The sequence below is a fragment of the Neolamprologus multifasciatus genome, chromosome 22 (genome assembly GCF_963576455.1).
Source record: "Neolamprologus multifasciatus chromosome 22, fNeoMul1.2, whole genome shotgun sequence".
NCBI lineage: Eukaryota > Metazoa > Chordata > Actinopteri > Cichliformes > Cichlidae > Neolamprologus > Neolamprologus multifasciatus.
The window spans coordinates 28097041-28120728 of NC_140459.1; the positions used below are offsets into that span (position 1 = coordinate 28097041).

Consider the following 23688-nt stretch of genomic DNA (forward strand, 5'->3'; position numbering starts at 1 on the left):
TTAAGAAATATAATAATAATAAATACAAATATAATCATGTGATATTCTTCTTCTTCTTATCATTATTTATGATACTACATTCATAAGCTCATATCAAAGTTAATCTGACATGGATACATGGTTTCCTTCCATGTATGGTTTTCATGGGTTAAACAGATCATAAATAAGCCCTCCCAGGTAATGTTCCATTGGCTGTTGCACAGTTAACAGACAGGTTTTTCCTCTTTTCTCAATTCTGAGAACAATCCAAACAATTCAGCTTTCCTAGAACCAAAAATAAACCCCACTAGTTGAATAGTAGCTCACCAATTCAACTTGCTCTATCGTTCACAGGCTCTCTGCCTGCTTTCTACTTCCTTCACTTTTGAAGGTAAGAGAAAATATATTACATTTAACACTATTAATTACTCATGACAAGCTTTATAGAACCTCTTAAAAAAACCTTGTTCAGATGTTGTTAAATATATAAATTTAAAAAACATGTTAGCATTATAGTGTGACTGAATTGTGTCTTTCTGTTTGATTCTTTAGCAGGTTAATAGGATTATTTAGTTTTTAGGAGGTAGAGCAGGTCATCTGCTAAGTGGAATGTTGGTGGTTTGAGAGATCAGAAGAGAACACTATAAGAACCAGTCTAATTATAAAATATTTTCAAAGCGTCTTTCTACGTTATATTAAATAAACATTGTCCAAGATGTTTTCCTTTCTACTGGGTGTCATGTTATGCTATTTAAGTAGAAAGGCAATGTCTTTTAAATGAGTTAACACATATAAACCCCTCACATATAGCATTGATTATACTTTGTCCTCAAGGGCAATGCCGTCCCCAGATTATGTCACCAAGGTTGCTTTTGAAATGGTGGGTAGTGTTTTGTTGTAGGCTTCTTTGTAACATTGTTTACATTCTTAGATTTACTCACCTGAATGTTTCTCCACTCACTGAATCCACAGATTGTTCTTCATTAAAGATGAATTACAGACTGAAAAAATCCAGGGTTCTAATTTCCCTGCTCCTGTGCATCGCAGTGATGCCTATGTTTTTCAGTCCTTCATGGAATTTATCTGTTTACTCCTTTGGGCCCTGGAAGTCAAGCTTTTGTTCCTGTCTCAAATGTATAAGAGATGGTGATCCTTGGTTTAGGGAACAGATTGATGCATCTCCTGAACCCTTTTTGCCAAGAAAACACAGCATCTCAGAGAATGATTTCCTCTGGTGGAAGGTAAATTAAATGATCACTAAACAAAACATATGCAAAACTTTGCATTTCATTATATTTTTCCAACTGTTGGAGCCACTGGAAAACATATACTTGGAACGTGTGAGATATCCATCTATATATATATATTCAGTGTTGACAAAATAGTGTAAAACTTGCTGGTTACCAGTTCCATTAACTTTATTAACTTTCCTCTGTTATGTCTGTCAGAAAATAAAGCAGGAAAAATACGACTTCGCTTTCTTCAATGCAACAGTAGACAAGGTGTTTGAGATGCTACCGATCATTTCAGAAGATGTAGAACCCAAGCCTGATCGCTGCAGGATTTGTGCTGTAGTGGGGAATTCTGGTAATTTGAATGGATCACGTTATGGACCTCTGATTGATTTGCATGATTTCGTAATAAGGTAAAATAGAATACAATCAAACATTCACTTTTACTTAGAGTTGACTATTATGTTGTTTAGGGGTGCAATGATACACAAAATTCTCGGTTCGGTTCGATACTTTGGTGTCACGGTTCAATATTTTTTCGATATAAAAAAATGTTCATGCTTTTTTAATTTGTCATTTATTAAAATTATAAATATATATTTTAACTCAAAAGTACAGTTTTTAAATTTAATGTTGCTGAAACAACAAAGTAATAAAAAGATAAATCTATCTGATCGAGAAATCACTCATCTTTGGAAAAGAGAGTTTATTACAGAGAAATGGCTCTTTCCAAAATAAAAGCTATACTATACACTTCTTCTGGGCTATACTCCCAGCAACATATTAAACATATCAGGTGCCCATGAGGAAAATCATGTGCTAACGGCTGTCTAAATGACTCGGGTAAAGTTTGTAGCATGCGTACTTGTTGTTTTTGTCTGCTTCCACTTGTCTTTGCACTAGGATGATGTCGTCGTAAATGTGCAGTCATATTCACTGTGTTCCCACTAGTGCTGTCAGCGTTAATCTGAAATGACGTTAACGCCACAACACGGCAAATCTCCGTTAACGAGCTACCGCGGATCGCCCCGTGCGTGGGGCTGGACGGCGTCAACGCGTTAACGAGCAAACTGCGCTAACGCAGTAGTTCCCACCCATCTAATTGAGCATTACGTGGCACATCCGTCATACTGTTTTACTTTTGTCCATGATGCGCTTACCTTCAGGGTCATACTTCACATGAAGACCAAAATAGTTCCAAAGGCCAGATCTGAATGAGGGTGGGGGAGGTTTAATTTGCCATGTCGCAACGAGCTTAGCTTCTGTCTTGCTAGCTTGCGCTGCACTCAGTGGATCAGCGCTCGACAGTGCAGCCTAGGCGGAATAGTCGAACGCAGATCCACTTCTTTGGCTCTCGGAGGAGGCGGACGCACTTTTTCTCCTCTCCCTTATCTTCCCTGCTAGTTCTTATGTCCTTGTCTAGTCTCGTGTCTTTTTTGTATTACTTACCCTGGAACACTCTCTCACAGTCTGTGTCTAAAACCTAAAAGAGAATTATGGATTGGATCAACTGGTCTCTGAATGCTATTGACACCCTTTAACGAGAAGTCTGGGCTTGGGAGAACCCGAGTGCCCTGGAGGGACTTTCCCTGCCGGATACACAATGGACGGGTGGCAGAGGATTGTGTGCCTGGCGGGACTGTCGATCGAGGACGCTGAAGATATCTACCTATTCGGAACCATGATAACAGGGTTCTTGCTGATCGGAGCTGGCTTGGTCCTGGCTTATCGGAGGATTAAGAGAGCGGAACCGGCTGTTCAAACCCCCACAAGGCTGCCTGCTGGGATTGGAACGACAGGTGCGACTTCTCAAAAAGGGCTCACTGAAGGCAGCATGGTTAAGAGCTTGGAGGCGCTTACGACTGCAGTGAATGCTCAGAATAACACCTCTGAGCGTATAAGATAAGATAAGATAAAACTTTATTAATCCCTCGGGTGGGTTCCTCTGGGAAATTTGGTTTCCAAAAAGCACAGCACCAACAGAAGTTATAGAGTTACAGAATATTATATATATATATATATATATATATATATATATATATACACACATATATAAATACAAAGACATATATAGATAAAATATACAAAGGGGATAAACAGAATAAATAGGAATAAAAATAAAAATACAAGTGAATTGCACATTTCAAGTATGGAGTCTATTGCACCGCTGATTATTAACAAAAAGTATTGCACAAAAGGTATTGCACAGTGAAGTGAAGAGGCACTACAGCTTAGTTGTTCCCCCCTCCTTTGTCCTCCTGTTTCCCTTCCCTCTCCCCTCCAGAGAGGAGTTAAACAGTCTGATGGCGTGTGGGACAAAGGAGTTTTTAAGTCTGTTGGTTCTTGTCTTTGGGAGACAGTATGTATGTTGGATTGCGTCAGGAAAGAATCAACTCAGAACAACATCTCTGGGCGGAAGCTGGATTACATTTCGGATCAGTTGGCTGCGGTCGTGAGGTCTCAGAATCTGCTATGTGAGCAAAAGAGTGACAAGACCACAGAATCGACGGCTAATAACATCATGGAGAAACTCGCAGCTATAAACGGGAGATTGAGAGACCAGTGTCGGAGTGTTAAAAACAGCTTGAAATTCTCATGAGTTGTTGCAAAAGAAAACCATCATAATGCGGCTACCCCTTTGGCGCCAGCTGTGGGCTCAAGGCTGGAGCTGAACAAAAACACCCTGATAACGACTGTGTTGAGTCTGTTCCTTCCCATTCCCTACAAGGCCACCTGGGTTGGCTGGAAGACTGTTTACTTAGCCTGGCGGGGCGAAGGACACTGTCTCAGCTGAATTATGGACACGCACACACATACATATACTGATAAGCACTCACTGACGCATGACCCTCCCTATCCAACGCCACCTCCAGCGCTTACCTCCCCTCTGATGTGGACATCGGGTCAGCTGGAGGCGCAGTCGAAGATTGCAGCGGTCCCAGATCAGATGTACACACTGGAACACTTTCCCATGTTGCTTGTCTGTGTTTATTGTGTTATGGTGTGTTGATATCTGTGCATTCCTGTATTATCCTTTTGTGTTACACATTTCAATGTTTTTTTTCTCGCTACCTAGCCTGACCTGTCTCCCCAATGTGATGTTTGTATTGTATGTACGGTCGGCAAGGTCTGTCATCTCGGTTGTGGGCAAAAGACCTGCAACTGACAAATAAAGGCTATCTCATCTCATCTCATCCACTGAGCTCTCAACACAGACTGCATCGTCAGAAGAAAAGTTGGTAAAATAAATTAAAAATTTTGTATTGTTCGATACATATGCGTACCAAACCGAAAGCACTGTATCGAACGGTTCAATATCGATATGAGTATCGTTGCACCCCTAATGTTGTTGTATTGACTCTATTCTCAAAATGTGATTTAACTGCATGATGTTAAATATGTGTAATTTAGAATGAACTATGGGCCGACCAGAGGCTTTGAAGTGGATGTTGGAACCAAAACAACTCATCGTGTCATGTATCCAGAGACTGCTAGCTTATTGGACCACACCACTCACCTTGTGTTTTTTCCATTCAAGATGGAGGATTTTTTGTGGCTCCTCGAGAACGTTGGGTAGTTCAAACCTTGCTGATACATTTTTATGCTTTTGTGTTTAGAATATATATTTAGTACACTTGAATATTTAGGGTTGTGAAAAGCTTAACAAATTCATTATTGTGTGCATTTATCATTTCAATCGGAATCTAGCGTTAAATGATTCTAATCACATAATTGCTAATTAATTCCTTTTCTAGCATATATACCATTAATGTAAAAGCATATTTCCAACAGAGAAAATGGTGATTTAAACAAACAGAGCCTAGCCAACAAGAATTTGGTGAGTACATTAGTCTATATTTTAACAAAAATGACAAACTGTATATTCATATATCAAATATAATTTAGTTAAAAGATTATATTGTGCATTATTCGCAGCATAAATGGCCATGTTTAATTACCAGGTGACGATCCTCAATCCGGCTTTCATGAAACACGTTCATCAAGTTTGGTTGCAAGAGAAGGGTGCTTATCCATCTACTGGCTTCATGGCTTTGGCTTTCAGCTTGATGATTTGTGATGAGGTAGGATCACATTCCAAAAGTCAAAGAAATACCAGTGAAGCAATAAGGACTGCTGTGCAATAAGTACATATGCCATAACTGCCAACTATGCTAAAAAAACCCAGAGAATTGTAATTTTATTTTTGTCCATTACGTCTTTGATTGCATTATTTTGGATCTACACTGACAAAAAAGGCCATGTTGGATTTACTTAATTCAATAGTGGACATTGGTTGCACACAATTGTTTTGCTTTCGCAGAAACTTAAACAACTGAGTTAAATCAACACAACTTTTTCATATTCAATAAACCTGTGCATTTTGTGTTCATAAAATGCGATTGAAACATGTTTAGATGAAGTAAGTTGACTTCTTGGAATATTTGAATCCTTCACAATTTTGTCATTTTATTTCAACACTATTCAATAACTTTTACCCCAATACAACTTGGTCACTTAAATACTACACGTTGTCTTCATATTACATAATGTTCAACAAAGTCTAGAGTCTGGTTACCATAAAAATTGAATGGATCTACAACAACTACGATCCTCCTATCTTTATCCTGGTTGCAGGGGGGCTGGGAAATAACCCTGAAGTGATAGGTTACACCCTGGACAGCTCACCAGTCTATCACATAGAGACAAACAACCATTTGCACTTACATTCACGGGTAATTTAGAATCACCAATTAACCTAACTCTAATAACTGCATGACTTCTAACTGTGGGAGGAAACCAGAATACCCAGAGAGAAACAACTGCAAACTAGCCAGATTGTGGATTTGAACCCAGGACCTTCTTACTGTGAAGCAACAGCACTAACCAGCATGCCACCAATCCAGGAAATCCAGGAAAGCTATGATTTCAAGCTTTGATGCAGAATTTTTTTGTTTTTGTCCTTGACAGGTTAAACCACAATAAATAGCAATAGCATACATGCAATGTGTGCTATTGTTGTTTAATCAAAATTTACAAAGACCAAAGAGTAAGAATGATAATGTGCTGTTTACCTCTTTCTCCTGTTTTAAATTAAACAAAGTATACTGTGATGCTGACTTTCCCAACACATGTATAGTAAATCCTTATAGCAGTGGTTCCCAAACTTTTTTTGCTAGGCCCCCCTTTGTTTTAGAAGATCATCACAGTGTTGCCAACTTACTAGTGATGTGTCGGTTGCGAACGAAACGGCTCTTAGAGAATATTTGAAGTGAACGACGCAAGCTGGCTCCTCATTGGGAGCCGTGGGTTTTTTTCTTTCTTTCTCTCATCCTCTCTCTCTCTCTCGCACTTTTTTTACACTTCACTCCACATGCAAGTCTTGTGCTTTGCGCTGGGAAGAGGGGGGAGGTAGTTACACTCGCAGTAGCACAGGAACAGAGCGGGAGGGAGAGAGAAAGATAGCCAGGGACAACAACATCTAGTGATGGTAAATTTTATTCTTTTTACTGAATCGAGTTTTAATGAGTCACTCAGCAAAGTGAATCGGGTTTTTTGAGTCATTTGATTCACTGAGTCAGTTGACCAGAGAGTGCAAAAAATTTACATTTTCACTCAAACTTAATTTGTTTCTCTTTTCATGTAAATCCCACTGCTAAGATGAATGATTCTAAAAAAACAACAACTATTTTATAGAGCAAAAAAGAGCAAAAACATTTCTAAAATTAAGCAATTTCCTATCAAAATTGTTTAATAAACATTTATTTTGTTTATTTGTATTTTATTAGTATTTTCCTTAAATGTGTTAAATATATATTTTCTCATCTAAATGTCCACTGAGCTGTGAGCCAGGGGGCGGTAATGCACCTTAACATTGGTTGCCAACCAAGAAGAAGAAGAAGCTGTGAGTCAGGAGGGAGGGGGTGAGTGAGTGATTCGTTCGCTCGCTCTATGATTCAGCACAGGAGGGAGGGGGTGAGCGAGTCCTGAGTGATTCGCTTACGCTTACGATTCAGCACAGGAGGGAGGGGGTTAGTGAGTGAGTGAGTGATTCGTTCGCTCTATGATTCAGCACAGGAGGGAGGCGGTTAGTGAGTCCTGAGTGATTCGTTCGCTCTATGATTCAGCACAGGAGGGAGGGGGTGAGCGAGTCCTGAGTGATTTGCTTACGCTTACGATTCAGCACAGGAAGGGAGGGGGTGAGTAGCTCAAATGTGCTGTTAGCATGTTAGCAGAGCGATGCTACTGTGAACCGAGGAGCTATTTTCTTGATGTGAGCTTCTACTCAGGGTTTTTTCTTCCAGTTCAGAGCAGAAATGCTTTTGTTAAGAAACTGGCTGTTGTTTTTTCCCCCCCACAATTTTAATTATAAACTAGATATATTTCTACTAAGCGAATTAGTTTGCTAACAGAAACAGGGATGAGTCAGTGAGTCAGTTGGGCTTGTGAATCATGATTCACGAGTCAGTAAAGTGATTCTCGAGTATTGAACGATTCGTTCACGAATCGAACATCACTAACAACATCACATTAGAAAGGTATAGTGATCATCCACAACTATTTTCAGTTGAGGACGATAAAGGATTCAGAAAGTTTATTCATGCAGGTCCATATGTCAGAGAATGTGCATTTTCTTTTTGTTTTCATATTTTTTCATATTTATATTTAATTGTGTTGTGTTTTTTTTTCAGTGTTTTGTCTTGTTCCACTTTAAATTTGTTTAAAAGGAAAAAGCTGAAAATTTAAATGTTTAAAAGTTTAAATGTAGTTGTTTTTTGTATTATATAATTTATTTATTACATTTTATGTAGAGTAAATAAATAAAAGTATATTTACGGTGGCTCGTAGACACAAAACACGTACAAACTCCAAAATACGTACAAACTCCAAAACACGTACAAACTCCAAAACACGTACAAAGCACAACAGAAGTGCTCCAGGATGCTAGGGGCAGTGTTGAGCTTTTGTTACCTAGTGGCTACACAAGTCAGGAAGTACCAATGACTGGATTTGGTGTGTGGTAGTAACAGGTAAATGAACATTTTTTTTAAAATTATTTGAATATATATGAGTGCTTGTGTATAAATACACAAACAATACACATATGCTTTCAATTATGTAATTTAAGTGATCTAGGTAGCTCTGTTTTGGAAGTTCAGTTAACGCTAGAAATGTGTTTTGGAGTTTGTACGTGTTTTTTGGAGTTTGTACGTGATTTGTCTCTAGGAGCCACCGTATAAATTTATATACAAATATATATAAATAAGATCACAGTTGTTTTTACATTAGTAATTCCTTTTGTGCATAATTTTATATTGCTGTTAATAATAAATTAATTAAAGCAACAAAACAACCTGAAGATCCGGTTGCGAGCCGAAAGAGCCGGCTCTTTTTAGTGAGTCGAGCCGAAAGAGCCGGTTCTCTAAAAAGAGACAGAAATACCATCACTACAACTTAGTGACTTGGTCTCTAAATTTAGCTACTTTTCAAACCCCCTTAGTGACTTTTTTTTCCTAAAAAAGCGACAAAACTTCTAGCGACTTTTAGGACAGCCAAAAGCGATTTTCCTTACTGAGGAGTTGGCAACACTGCAAATACACCCTCCAACCACACACACGGCCACTGCGGTTTATTCCACACCACACATTCCTATAAATACATGGTCTCTCTGTGCAAAATGGGTTTAAAAATAATCAACTGCGGGATACTGTTTGTCCATGATACCAAGATAGGTATCGCTGACAATATTTGTTTCTCCTGCGTCGCGAGCATTCGCTTAGCATGGAGTGCTGATCCAGTTTACTCCGCCTCCATTACAGAAAATTAGACGTGGAAGTAGTGATGTTTTAGTTTTGTGATAAAGTGAAAATGAGTGTCATTGCATTACCATTCAGTTTGAGGGTTACAACAAAAATGTTATATTTATTATAATCACGTGGTATCGGACGGGATTATTTTAACAAACGAAGGACATTTTACCTGATAATTATTTTATTTTATCCTCCTGTAACTTCACTGTATAAAGAGCTAAAACCTTCAAAGTTTCAGGAGTAGTTAGTGGTTATGAGAAGTCTTTGTGAACTAAAAATCAAGAATGTGTGTGCCAGAAGGCAGCCAAGGATTCTTTTTTGACAGTGTTAATCACTCTGTGCAACCTTCCTGTTCTCCATTGTAGCCCTCAATGGAGAGCATGCTCTCCTACTGTTAGGCCTTCTTTACCAGGGTATTGGTGTATTGGGTCCAGGTGAGATCAGCAGAGATGTGGGTGCCCAGAAACCTGAGGTTGGGGACAGATTCCAGCCGTTCTGTGTTTTTAATCAGAGGGGTGAGGACCTCTCTGTGCCTTGTGAGTTCTTTTCCTTTAACCCTTTAAAACCCGTTGGAGTGGGCGCGCTCCATTTTGCATAACTATTTTTAAATTGCTGTAGAACTGGAACCACGTGAGCTAGCGCAATAGCTTTTTTTGCATATGAAACTGGAGGAGTTGTACTTACATCTTATGCTATCAGCTTGCCCTAGGTCACGGTTTCCTTCCACATATAGCTTTGCAAAAATTGCATAAAAAGCATTTGCAGCAACAAAAACATAATATTCCAGAAACATGCTTTGCCGATCCGATTAGCTGTCCAAAACACTTCCTACGTTAGAATAGACGTCAGCGCGAACTATCGCATGTCCACTATTACCTGGTAAAAACCGGAAGTGACGTCATTTTCACGGAAAATGTAGGGTTTTTTTTTTTTAACCTTCAGGGCCTTATAAGCCTATACTGGTGTTTTTAAAATTCATGTTTGACTTACGCTTTTCTGAATAGTTTCTGGGATGCTTAGAACTCAAATTGCACTGCAGGAAATAGTTTATTTTGATACACATGCTGTTTTGTTTTTTTTTTGCAAATTTGGATTATAATATTTATTTTCATTTTTCCTGTAGTCCATAAAAATGGGTGTATTTCAAAAATAAAACTATGAAGACACTCAAAATAAATTGCCTGTTGTTGGAAACTATTTTGTGCAACTTTTTTGTATTTACTTTTTTGAGGGATAAACCTCTTAAATTTCTCTAACTAGAAATATATGTAAATAAAACAAAAACGATTTTCAATTTTTTTGTAGTTTATTGCATTTTTTGGCAATTTATGTAGTTACTATGGACTTAATGCATACCTATTATTAATATTTGGGCTATAACGGTTGTACTGATGTATAGGAACTTGAAATGGCACTACAGAATGTAAAAATATAAAGATAAGCTCTGGTGGACTTAGTTCTATGGTAGGTCTTAAAGGGTTAAGGACGTTCATCTTCAGATGATTTTCTGAACACCAGTGGGACAAGTTCTCTACCTCCTCCCTGTATGCGGTCTCATCTCCAACACACATGAGCCCAACCAAAGTGGTGTCATCGGCATGCTTGATGATGACGTTGTTTGGATGGGTTGGTGTACAATCAGAACTGTACAGTAGGGGCTGAAAATGCAGCCCTGTGGGGAAGGGTCAAGTCGGACTGACAGGCCGGTTTGTGAGGATGTCAGACATTCTCACCACCAAACTGCAGGTGATCCAGTTTGTTGGTGAGATTCCAACTGAGCAAAAAGGTATTGAGCTCTGCGAGTCTGAGGCTGCCGTCGGGGGTTAGGGGCCTCTGTTCTTGTAGTTAGTTCAGTTAGCTCTTGTGACAAAGCTGAAATTATATGACATATTGAAATTTAACTTTCATTATTTATTTCTTATGTATTTACTTTTTTTTTTGTCCAGGTCAGCGTCTTTGGGTTTGGAGCAGACAGCAATGGAGACTGGGGCCATTATTTTGAAAAAATGAAAGAGCAAAACTTTGGAACTGGATATCATCCAGGAACATATGAATATAATCTTATTCAGCAGCTACACATAATACAGAAAATCACATTGTATAAAGGACATTAATTTTTTTCCTTTGTTTCTCCTTCCTCTTTTTTAAATCCAATGTTTACAGTAAAGCTTAATTCATTATTAACGTAATTTATTTTGTGCTTCAGTGTTTTTATCTTTAGAGGAGTCATCAGATTTCTTTTTTATAAAATTGATTCTCATGGTGCGTTTTTATATATTCAAAGACAAGATCTTCAGGTTTACTAGTGCGTCTAAACCATAGATGTTAATGTGAGTGTGAAAAGTTGACTGTCCTGAGGGTGTACCTTCTTCCAGTGACAGAGGAAATAGCATTGAGCTTCCTCTCCACTACACTCAACTACATAAGAGCTGAAGACGATGGATAGATGGATAAGTGTTTCTTTCGAGTAGGCATCAAGATTATGATAGTTAGCTAAAAGTAAACTGAAAACTACTAGTTGTAATAAGAAAATATTCTTAAATTCTCTATTGCCCTTCCACACTTTTTAAGCAGCCTAGTGTTGATCCACTAATTATTCTTTAAATCAGACTTAATCTGCTTTTAATTGCAAAGAATGTATTTAATTTTTGCACATAAAACTGTGTGGTAATCATTATTAGGATGTTGAAAAGGTTGTGCAGAAAGCTGGTCAAAAGAAAAAACAAAAATAAACAGCTGATGATGGACAGATGCAACAATATCAATTGTTACTACCTTGTGCAATAAAGAGGATGTAAGTTGTATCACAAGACACAATAAGACAGCTGATTATTTTGTTTCACTAACTCTTCTGGGAAATACATTTTGTATAGGGTATAGGAGCTGTGGCTGTTTGTCTGTGCCCACCTTTAAATTTTAAATACATATAGACATTGAGGGTTCTTGGGAGGGGCTGTGCTGACACCGGCTGTTGTCTGGCAGTTGGTCGTTGGCACCCACTGCTCTGCTGTTTTCGTTCTGCATCAGTGATATACTGGCTGCCTTGATTTGTGATTGCCAGATGCAGTGGCTGCATTTTTAGGGAAATAGTTGTATATAACTTTTATTGTTTACCATATTTGTGCATAGGTTTTTATTTCTTTATATTTGCATTTCAAGTTGTGAAAATAATTCAGTAAACATGTCTGTGGTTTTTACATACAAATATATCACTGTTTCCCTACTCGGTTTTTATGTTTTTTGAGTGATTTCAGATCAGTTGTATTAATACAGTAGTCAGTGAAAAAATAACTGTAATCCACATATGTGAGATTGTGCTGAAAAAAAGAATACCAACAAGACAAGACAAAAAACATTTCTAAAGGTGAAATATTAAGGTAAAATCAAAAATAGTCAAGAATGATATTTCATAATTAGTATCACATACAGTGTTCCCTCATTCATCGTGGGAGTTATGTTCTAAAAGTTGATCTACGTCCCTACCCCCTACGGTCACAAGCTGTGGGTAGTGATCAAAAGAAAAAGACTGTCGATATAAGCGGCAGAAATGGGCTGCCTTCGAAGGGTGGCTGTCCTCTCCCTAAGAGATGGGGTGAGAAGTTTAGCCATCCGGGAGGGGCTCAGAGAAGCGCTGCTGCTCCTCCACATCAAAAGGAGACAGTTGAGGTGGTTCGGGCATGAATCTGGGAATGCCTTGGTGTTCCCCCGGACAAGACCCCGGATAAGCAGAAAAAGATGGATAGATGGATATCAGCAATACTGGCCCTGTATTTTCTTGGTATTGGATCGACACCAAAATTTGTAGTGTAGCACAGCACTACTAGGAATGAGGGAAAGTGTGAATGTTGAATGTTTTTGATGAAATGTCCAGGCAAGCATATACGTATTAAATGACACGATATATGTGTTCTAATAGCTAACTGACAACTTCAGGTTTTTTATTTCTATATGACAATTCTTCATAATTAAACAATAAGAACAAGTAGTCTGATGTCCTGTAATCATTATGAAGATATAATTTGAAATACAATAACACATTAAGATTTTGTACAAAGTATCAGCATTGGATCAGTAAATCAGTAAATCAGTAAATCGGAAAGGAAATCAGTGGTATCGCAAATCACTTCCACAAAGCTGAAGCCTGAGCCTAACCTAAGCCTGAGAAGAAGCCTTATTTCAAATAAAAAAAGAGTGTGAAATTGTAGTTAGACTTGTATTTGTAAATGAACCACCTCGTGATGTGTAGATTTCTTGATTTTATACATATTGGGTTACATACTTATTTATTATAATTATTATAAGGCTATATAGTACATAGAAATTCACGTTTTATGTTAGTGAAATGTTTAATTATCTGGGCTAAAGAAAATAAAGTTATAGACTATACTTATATGAAGCCTGTATACTTACTGCATTTGATGTATTTTAACCATATGTAATGCACATTACAGGATGTAACACCTGCTTATATGTAAAAAAATAAAAAGGGCTTTGATTTTGCCACCCCTTTTGATTTCCATGCCAAAATTTCTCTAGATCCGCACCTGATACGCATTTAATAACCTGTGATGTTGTAAACTGTTTAGTTGTGTTTGGAAGAAAAGCTAGTATATCACGGCTAACAGCTGGACTTTTCAGTTTGAGTGCAGATATTGAACAGCAACTTACTGCTAACGAGACCAGAGTGAACGGGAGTGAACGTGAACAGTATAACCTTTGTTTCTTAACATAAAACTAATTGTTGCAGCTAGGGACAGCCCAAATTTTATCTCCTTAAACTGACTTTAGTTTTAGTTTTCCTTAGTAAACTAGCATAAATTAATGTACTATTACCCCCCTCCAACCACATGATGATGCCATTCTGAACTGACAGAATGTCACCTAAACATGTTTGTAAAACTTTGACTTTAAGCACTTATTTCTTAAATCCAGCTTCACAGACAGTGTTGAATCTATGTTTTTGAGAGCTGGGCTCAATGGTGTAATTTAAGCTCTAAATGTGTAGCATTTTATGTGGCCTTTAAATTTTTTATTTTATGCTGTTTGTTATTAGCAGCCAATCATGAAACAATATCATTTGTTCCAATTTATTAAAATTTATTTCACAAAAATGAATATTTCATAAAAATATTGTTTGAGATGCATTATATAGTATTTTTGCACAAAAAAGTGATTCTTTATTTGTGAAAGTGGAACAATAACAACAACTGTGTTACTGCTTCACCACTATTTAAGTTTGTACATGTTTCAATAATTTGCTGCACCCGTTTCCCAGTTTCTTCGCAACATTTAAAGCAGTCGGGGGGGACTCAAGACTAAGTATTGTAGGTTATCAAGTTACCCTTAGCTTAGTGCTTGTGTTACAGGCCTTCAATGGGGTCTGTTTTTATACAGAAAAGTAGAGGCAGGAGACATGAGTAGCGTTTGGTCTGCAGGCTCTTCCTCGTCTGTTTATTAACAGAATTTCACACCATTCTTCTCCGTTCGTATAAACATTCCTCTTCTAGCAAAAAACATAACTTTGAATCTGGTTTACATCTTAAACCCATTTGATCACCTTGTTTTCCTCACAAGTATAAATCTACAAAATAATTGTTGTATTTCAGTGTCCTTATTTACAAAAAATTTGTAACTAAATTCTACTGCTGTCCAGCATCAACAATATCTCTGTGCAGTAATCTCAACACTGCGATTAACCTGCTCATTATTACCATTGTAAGTTCTTTATATCTTAACAGATTCAACACTATATTACATTTGTAAACAATAAACAAACATTCCACAATTGCCCAAAAAACAGTTACATCAGACTATATACATATAACAACATAAAGAATAAAAACTAGATTATGTTGAAACCGCCTTTATCAGCTGTCAACATACCAGTAACGTCAGGATAGAAGAGGTGTGTCTAGGAGCTACATTTGCCACAAAATAAAACATATAATAAGACCGGCTACCTCTTTAGACTACAAGTGGAATTGCGGCTTCCATCGCAAATGGCAGGAGAGTTCGGTTTCTTTCAATGAAAACAAACTTTCTCATGACATTTGTGGCCTTTAAACTAAGACAGAAAAAAGTTTCTTGCCTTGTGCATCACAGTTAGCCAACTCAAACTACTAACCTGTTCTTATACATAAAAGTAGAGACAGGAAACATGAGTTGTGTTTGGTCTGCAGGCTCTGCCTCATCTGAGGTACAGAGCGTTGCAATGGCCTATTGCAGTCACAGCTACTTCCTCCTTGTGGTGATGCCATCCAATTGCATCCTTGTGACTTTAACTGAAAAGTGCAATACCACAACGCCTTTTACATCACTAAATATTTAAAACCAATTACAACTGTGACCATAAACTTGTAGGTGTCACACTTGCACATGCTTAGTGTGGCCAAGTGAGTGTTTTCTACACACAATGCTATACCATCTTCTGTCACCAGAGACCAATACTGATTTAACACCCCTTAGCACGCCTAATCATAAACTGTTGGTTTTGGTGTATTGTAAGCACATGTTTATGTTTATAGGTTAGCAGGACTGTTTCGGGATAAACGGAATGTCACACTGTCATCTTATTTTTTGTTAGGGTTTCTTTTATTATGAAACGCTGTAAGCTGCCTGAAAGTGGCTATAAATGTATTTGTGAATTATTGTAGAAATACAACTGGAAATAAGCCGAGGAAAAAATATTGTTTTGTGAAAGAAATGATGAGCAATGGGATATAAAAGGAGGCCACTGGGGCCTAGCCTCTCAGCCTCTTGCGTTCTGTACATAGATTTTTGTTTAGTGATGAATAAGTTCATTTATTTTCTTTGTAAATAATGCATCTGGGAGGCCAGCAGAATAAAGTATACACACTGAACGTTTCCTGACGATGCCTGCATTTTTTCGGGAGAAGTTTAGGAGAGGACCCCACAAAACAAATAATTACAACTTTTAATTTTAATAACAGGGTACGGTCACTTATTTAGAGTCCTCTTTATATTTATGAGACTTATTTCTGGAGTCACTGTTGACTGTCTACTAAACCGCTGAATCACTCACACACTGAAATATGCATATTATTTATTTTTATAGCTATTATTATGCAAGAAAAATTGTCTTGAACTGAAAAACCTTGTAACTAGCTGTTGGGTCTGCACCTCAGCAGGCCCTCTAGTTCAGACTTTATTCCCGTGAAGAAAGCAAGTGTAACGAAATCAGTTTCACCCCGGTTCTTTTTATTCCTCGGGCACCCAGGGACGGCACCGGACTCAGTAGTCATTTTCACAAAACCTTTATTCATCTTCATTTAAGCATGCATCTTCTAGAAGGGGACACATGCAAGGCCGGTGTCCCTCTGCAAATCTTCCACTCCTTTGTTTGTTACAGTCAGCTTTATAGAAGCGACCCCATCATAAAACCCCCATGGTGTGCTGCAAACTCTGTGTTTGTGTGTGTATGCGCGAGAACATGAGTGCCTGTTTGTGCACGTACCCGTATGTCTATGTGAGTGCACGTGAGTGAATGTGTGCGCGTACCTGTGTGTATGTGTGAGGGCACGTGAGTGAGTGTGCATGTGGGTGTGGGTGCGTCGTAACAGTCAAAGCACTGTGTATGTGTCTCTGCGTATGTGACTTCCTGCCGGTCATAAAAGTAATCTCCTCACTCAATCTACACCAAATTCTATTAGACAACATACAAAACACAGTTAACATATTACAGACACTGAGACCCCCACTCTGCATCCACTGGGCCACTGGCCTCTTGTTGTCTTACATTTACAGATAGGGTGGAGAGTCTCCTGCAAACCTACTTCTAAGTTTATAACAATTATGAGTTTTTATTAGATTCAGGTTAAAGCATCAGCATCCGCATCCCCCACTGTAGCTTCCTGTCTCCTTTTATGACAGGCAAACCCCCAGTGTCAATAAATTTCTTTCTCTCTACACAATTACACACACTCTCAAGCCTATAGCTAAGCCAAACTAAAACACACAGACAAATCCTTCCCTATTCCTCTGATATACTGCTGGACCCTCTCATCTAAGCAGGTTTAACACATTGTATTCTAATAATTGTTTTCTTGTACTCACACAAGACAGAACAGCGGTCAGTTTTCACATGCTAGCATGGACCGCTCGACAGCATTTCTGCCCTCCATGTCAAACAAGTCTAAAGAACCAGTACCCCCTGCAGCCTTTTATTGTGTGACACACAGTTTACACAAACACCCATTGTAAAACCCCCTGTGGTGTGTCAGGCACTGTATATGTGTATATGTATGCATGTGTGTGCGTGTGTGTGTGTGTGTGTGTGTGAGTGAGTGAGTGTGTGAGTGAGTGAGTGTGTGTGGATGGGGGTGCATTTGTGTGACTTCCTGCTGATCACAGTCATTTCCCCTCACCCCTGCCTTTTTAACCGTCTCACCATACACATAAAGGCCAAGAAGTCACACTTCTTATATAGAATGTGCCTGCAGTTACACTATAGCCCCCCTCACCATTCAACAAGCTGGAGAGGACAATAGAAACAAAAGAGTGTCTCTGAGCATACAGTTTAAGGCAAGGCTTACAAATTTAAGTACAATAATGGCAACATTTAATAATTTCAACCTAACACTAGCCATGAGTCATACTGGTCACAAAATAAAGTACAAATCTAGAACTAATTTAACACATTATTACGAGTCCTTTCCTCTGTAGCTTTGACAGTTAATGCGTTGGCAACTTTAAAATGCATCCACACCTTCTCTGTCGATATTCCTTTCAACTAAGCTGATGCCTCAGCAGCTGGTGATTTGAAAAACATTGACTTATCTAAGCGATTTATATCTAATGGCTTAACAAGTAACATAGTGGAAATAGCACAAATAATACCCTAAAATTCCTTGAAACATAAAAATATGAATTTTAAAAGAGAGAACTAACATGCCAATTAGGCCTTTTCAAGAATCAACTTTCATTGCCATCATGGAAAGAGAACAGGCATCAGCTAACATATTATCAGCAAAGATCATAATGTGTGTTTTAATGTTTTACATAACACTTCTGTTTTGTAAATACTAAATAACTACTTCCCAATGTTTCATTCTCCATCCATCCGTCCATTTTCTTCCGCTTATCCGGAGCCGGGTCACGGGGGCAGCAGCCCAAGCAGAGAAGCCCAGACCTCCCTCGCCCCAGACACCTCCTCCAGCTTATCCGGGGGAATACCAAGGCATTCCCAGGGCAGCCAAGCGATATAATCCCTCCACTATGTCCTGCCCCGGGGCCTCCTCCCGGTGGGAAATGCCTGGAAAAACTTGCCTAGGAGGCATCCTTGTCACATGCCCGAACCCCTCTTAACTGGCTCGTTTCGATGTGGAGGAGCAGCGGCTCTACTCTGAGCCCTCCCCCGAATGGCCGAACTTCTCACCCTATCTCTAAGGGTGAGAAGACCCCTAGACCCCTATGAAGAGACCATCAAGGGAACAGTTCACCCTGCCCGGGATAGGGTGCCCGAGGGCAAGCGTCTGGTGGCTGGGCCTTAGTCCATGGGGCCCGGCCAGGCACAGCCCGAAAAAGGGACATAGGCCCACCACCCATAGGAGGCACCGTAGGGGTCAGGTGCAATGTGAGTCGGGCGGCGGCCAGGAGCAGAGGTCCTGGCGGACCGATTCCCAGCTATCAAGAATGTTTCATTCTATTTAGTAATTATAACATTGGTTCCTTCACTTGCAAAAAAGAAAAATATAAAAAATTTAATACTATTTTATTTTTGGGTCTTGTTCTCAAGTGAAGGTAGATCAACCGACAAATTGGTGCTGCGGCTGCAGTGATGCAGACGCTCTACTGGTCGGTCATGGTAAAGAGAGAACTGAGTGTAAAAGCAAAGCTTTGAATTTACCAGTTACCCTACTCTCAAGGTAGAGGAGGTGGCCCAAATGTTGTAAACAGTTTTAATTCTATAACTGTTTACAACTTGAATAGTTCCCATTTCTGTATAGCTGTATATCTCATATATGAATTTCCTTCATATTCTGTATAGTTTTTTTTCATATTTATATCCTGTTCATAGCCTGTACATAGCTTGTACTCACTACAGCCTTTACATACTTTTAGTTATAGCATATTCATAACATACTTCATACCGTGTGCATATTACATACCGTAATAGACCCATTTCTGTAATATACTTACATATCTATATTATTGCTAATATATATTGTAATATATCTATATCATGGCTAAAGCACTTCTGGATGGATGCAAACTGCATCCCGTTGCCCTGTACCTGTGACATGAGCAATGACAATAAAGTTGAATTCTATTCTATTCTATTCTATACCACACCTTTTATCTGTACCACTGACAGTTCATGTGCTGACAACCTTATGTTGCGTCCACACCTTCTTTGTCAACATTCTTTTCCTCAAAGCACAGCTGCTGCCATTAGATTGATGGTGATTGTAAAAATAAAGACCTCACCTAAGCAGCTTATATCCAGTGACTCAACAAGTAAACAAAGTAGAATTGACAAAAATAATACCCTATTGCAAAATGTATAAACTCTTTCACCTAAGTATTCAATTAAAAATCTGAAATTTCTTTAGAGGGAATTAATGTACACATCCAAGGCCAATTCAATGGCACTTTAAATGATTTACTCTAACTGCTATAATGGAAGGAGTACCAAAGGGCTGAAATGGTCAAATATATATACAAATATCAATAAAATGCTCCTCTGATATCTATAAAATTAACATTAAATGTCATGTATATTCTGCAAGTCTGAGATAACTCACACAGTTATCACACTAGTGATCAGCATCAGCCAACAGCAAATATCATAATGTGTACTTTATGCAAATATTTTCATCTCGAAAGCTTCAACTTAAGACAGTGGATGAGGTGCGACAAAGGATCACTATTTTTGTACTAACTTTGTGTTTCTTTTCTTTTTTACGAGTGGTGTAATTGAATATTTATCTGTTATGCTCTAGATTAAAGACTATGGTTTATTTATAACATTCTCTACTTACTTTTAGCTGTTTTGGCAGAAAGTGGTAGCTTTATTTATACAGCTTCTCTTGCTTTTTGACTTGGTCACATGCATTCTTTTAGCCTCATTGAATTTTCAGTGTTTTTTGCATATTTTTAACCCACAATGTTGTATAGGGTTTTTTTAGTTAGAGTTTTTTTAGAGATATGACCATATATGAGGGTGGAATTATTTTCAGCTAATGAGAAAGATCCTCTAGTAAGAACATAAAACATAAAATATTTAAATTGTGTGCAACAGTTGTGTGGCAATTCACAAGTCAGACACATCCCCAATAACTGTTTGCACATAGTCCATAACCCCTCCCTCCCTCTCCTTTTGAAAAGTTCCTCTTTTGTTGATAGCTACATAGATAGCTTGATAGATGTATCATACAGGTTCTTCTTGACTCATATTCCTGCTTTTGTAATTTCATCTTTATGCTGGTAAGACACCTTAAATTTACACTCTGTCTCATCTCACACTAATCTGTACTGAACCTCCAGTCATTAAGTTTCCCAAATGTATTTTTCTCTCACTATATGTGTGTGTGTGTGTGTATATATATATATATATATATATATATATATATATATATATATATATATATACACAGAGCTAGGCTAATACAACAATGGCATAAGTAATTCATGCAAATACACCAACCGACAGACTCTGAAAGTATTTTAAGTTCTGTGTTTTCCTTTCTGTTGGCTGTCATGCTATTTAATTCAACTTTAGGCAACACATCGTGATGTGCTCATAATGTAGCAGCTGGTTTATGCTGGTAAATGCTATCTGTGCAAATACCATAAATAAATGAGGACATTAAACCTTCTATGTTTATCTGATTTTTCTGCCTTCCAGTGCAGTGCTCTTAATATGTTGCAAACTATAAATAATTTTAATTAAAGAGTTATCATTTCTGTTACTGTTTTCTTAAAGGCTTAGTGCTAATTTTCACATTCACTCACATTGTATTTCTTCACAGATTGGAACTCCATCAAGATGTATTTCAAAAGGGGAAAATTCAGAGTGCACATTTCCCCACTACTGAATATCACAGCAATTGTTTTGGTCCCCATCCTTTTATGGAATTTATCTGGATATACCTTCTGTCATCAGGAGTCAAGACTTTGTGCCTGTCACAAATGTCTAACAGACAGTGATCCTTGGTTTAATGACATCATTGGTGAATCTCCTAAACCTTTAATGTCACAGAAACATAAACCCTCGGAGGAAGATTTCAACTGGTGGAAGGTAAATAATGAAAACATATTACAATAAACCTTTGTCCAACTGTGGCTATGTTAAAGTTATTTTAACTGCCCATCCCTTGTTTATTTTATGACACCTGTGTTTACTGGTACAGCAAGAGCAGTATAATCAAGTCTGTGCTACCTCCACCCAAAAAACCAACACAAATATTCCTCCGTAGTTTAGCTACGGATTAGATAAGTTTAAAAAAAACCCTTGTTTTATACTTATCTTTTTTTCTTTTATGTATACTCAACTCTTTATCCTTGCAACCCGTATTTCTAACTGGCTGAAGAATTGTAAAATACAATTACTTATATAGATATCTTTAAAATGACAAAAGAAAAAAAAAGAAGTTTCACCACTCATCTGAGAAGCTTCTTCAGTTCTAAGAGCAACTGGTGGAGAGTCCCAGATTTGAATCCTATTGGAAGTATCCAATTGGAGGGATAATAGGTACTTTGTATCAAACCAGTGATTTATGACCCGCCGTCAAATTATGTATGACAGAAGAAGTAATAAAGGAAGTAATAAAGGTTTACTACAGTCATAATTTTTATGAATATCATAAAAATATATAATAAACAATATAAATAATCATATGACCAAAAATATATCATCATGGAAGTATGGTGATATAATAGGATGATGAATAGGATGTTTGGATGTTAAAGCCAAAAGGTTTACTTTTTTGACAAAAAAATTACATCCTTTTTAGACAACTGTTTTTGGGGACCCGTGCGTGTGAGTGTATGTGTGTGTGTGTGCGCGTGTGTAAAAAAGTGTTAAAAGGATCTCTTCACAGCCCCCCTCACCCTGTTTTCAATTGAGAAGAAATGTTACATGGAGATGCTCCATGTTTCAGCCATAACTGAAGAGTCCATGCCTGGAAATGGCTTGCATTACCTGGATTTAATTGACACACAACTGAGTTTATCAATTCATTTAATCAATTTATCAATTATCCTTTAAATACCATTTTTGCACAGTATGAGGTTACTCTGGGTGATAGTAGGGATGGGTATTGTTTAGGTTTTATCCGATACCAAACCGGTACTTCTGAAACGGTGCCGGTGCTCAAACCGGTGCTTAAAGAATGAAGAACACACACTTTGTCCCAAAACCTCTCATGTTTAGCTTTTTGTAAAAAGATAACAATGTTAGCCTTTTCTGCAGCTATAGGGCATATATGGTATCACTCTTGGCAGGAAGCAGTGCTTAAACAATGGGAAAACACAAACTTTGTCCAAAAACCTCTCATGTTTAGCTGTTTTCCACTTTTTCTTTGGTCATTTTAGCCTTTTTGGCCAGGGTGAAGTTAGTATCTGCCATCAAACAAGAAGACAGCCGCATGTAACTACGACAGTGTTTGCTAGTTCACCTTACATGCATTAATTTAATAATGTGGTTAGCCTACTCAACGTAAATTACACACGAGCAACATTAAGCTACTCACGCAGAGAAGAACGGCTGCTGCTGCCATCATCATCCATCATCATTTCTGCTACACTGGCAGGGCTAGGGGCCAGGACTCTCCTCTTCGGGTTCTTGGGGGATGTTGCTAACTCTGGGTCCGATAACAGGAACCGCAGTAGATGTGCACGGTGTGAGGTCTCGCAGCAAGCTATCAAATACGGTGCATTTCTCGGCTTTTAAAAAAACGCTATGCGTCGCCAGGTGTTTCATCAGATTCGAGGAGTTACCTCTTTTGCACAGTATCACCTTAAAGCACTTGTTGCAGGCTGCTGAGTTCGCATCTTTTGCTGTGAAGTACAGCCAGACTTTTGACCGCTTCGCCTTGGGTGTTTTTAATCTGTAGCTCTGCTCTAAAAGAACGTACGTACCTGGGCCCGCCTACTATGCTTGCAAAGGTAAAATGATTGGCTAGAATCCAAAGTGTATGACATCTCAGGAAAAAAAAAAAAGCACCGAAATAAAGCCCCGAAATGTGCGCTGCTTTTCAGTCTGGTTACTACCGTTTATGTCAGAAGTATTTTTTGCCTGCTAAAAACATTCAATTCAAGACTCATTCCACGCAATTATTAAAAAAAAAAAAAAATGATACAGTATAGGGCAGTATAGGCCTTTGTATCTACCACTCAATTCAATTCAATTTTATTTATAAAGCGCCAAATCACAACAACAGTCGCCTCAAGGTGCTTTATATTGTAAGGTAGACCCTACAATAATACACACATTATATCGCACTCCGCTGTGATATAATGAGCTGTCACGGTCACGTAGCTTTCCGTTGCCCTGGAACTCCACCCATTTGTAGTAGTTAGAGCAACAAAAGATGCCTGGGACAGTTCAGCCATAACTTAAATCTTTTCCTGCTCATACATGCTTGGAACAATCTTGCCACTAAAGTGGACGTGCAACGGGATATCACTGCGTGGCTCAAGCACGTTCA

At 38.2% G+C, this 23688-nt stretch overlaps 2 protein-coding genes and 1 long non-coding RNA gene across 5 annotated transcripts in view; 2 read left to right on the forward strand and 1 right to left on the reverse strand.

Annotated features, from left to right (window-relative positions):
- Positions 1–23688, reverse strand: part of LOC146493661 (uncharacterized) — a 534640-nt gene that overhangs the window by 298832 nt on the left and 212120 nt on the right. The gene's annotated exons all lie outside the window — the stretch shown is intronic.
- LOC146493670 (CMP-N-acetylneuraminate-beta-galactosamide-alpha-2,3-sialyltransferase 1-like) overlaps positions 256–23688 on the forward strand; it is a 55882-nt gene continuing 32449 nt past the window's right edge. The window contains exons 1-2 of one of the 2 annotated variants that reach the window (XM_085149048.1): positions 256–370; positions 21010–21278. In XM_085149048.1, the coding sequence (XP_085005174.1) occupies positions 21027–21278 (252 nt within the window). In that variant the 5' untranslated portion in view covers positions 256–370; positions 21010–21026. Of the gene's footprint in view, positions 371–20298; positions 20465–21009; positions 21279–23688 lie in introns of those variants that run through there. The other variant, XM_085149049.1, reaches the window with a different exon arrangement.
- Positions 271–13505, forward strand: LOC146493671 (CMP-N-acetylneuraminate-beta-galactosamide-alpha-2,3-sialyltransferase 1-like). Of its 2 annotated transcripts, XM_085149034.1 has the most exons (7): positions 271–370; positions 952–1220; positions 1428–1624; positions 4623–4784; positions 5004–5049; positions 5174–5293; positions 10966–13505. In XM_085149034.1, exons 2-7 carry the CDS (start codon positions 969–971, stop codon positions 11131–11133), a joined length of 945 nt encoding a protein of 314 aa, XP_085005160.1. In that variant the 5' UTR covers positions 271–370; positions 952–968; the 3' UTR covers positions 11134–13505. The 2 variants fall into 2 exon arrangements, with proteins under 2 accessions (XP_085005160.1, XP_085005159.1); XM_085149033.1 differs by lacking the exon at positions 271–370 and having other exon boundaries at positions 393–1220.

Excerpts from the sequence above, each read along its gene's own strand:
- LOC146493671 (XM_085149033.1), top strand. The coding sequence starts at position 834 with ATGTCACCAAGGTTGCTTTTGAAATGGTGGGTAGTGTTTTGTTGTAGG. Across the intron at positions 1,221-1,427 it reads ATGATTTCCTCTGGTGGAAG|AAAATAAAGCAGGAAAAATA; the intron begins GTAAATTAAATG and ends TATGTCTGTCAG. Across the intron at positions 5,050-5,173 it reads GCCTAGCCAACAAGAATTTG|GTGACGATCCTCAATCCGGC; the intron begins GTGAGTACATTA and ends TTTAATTACCAG.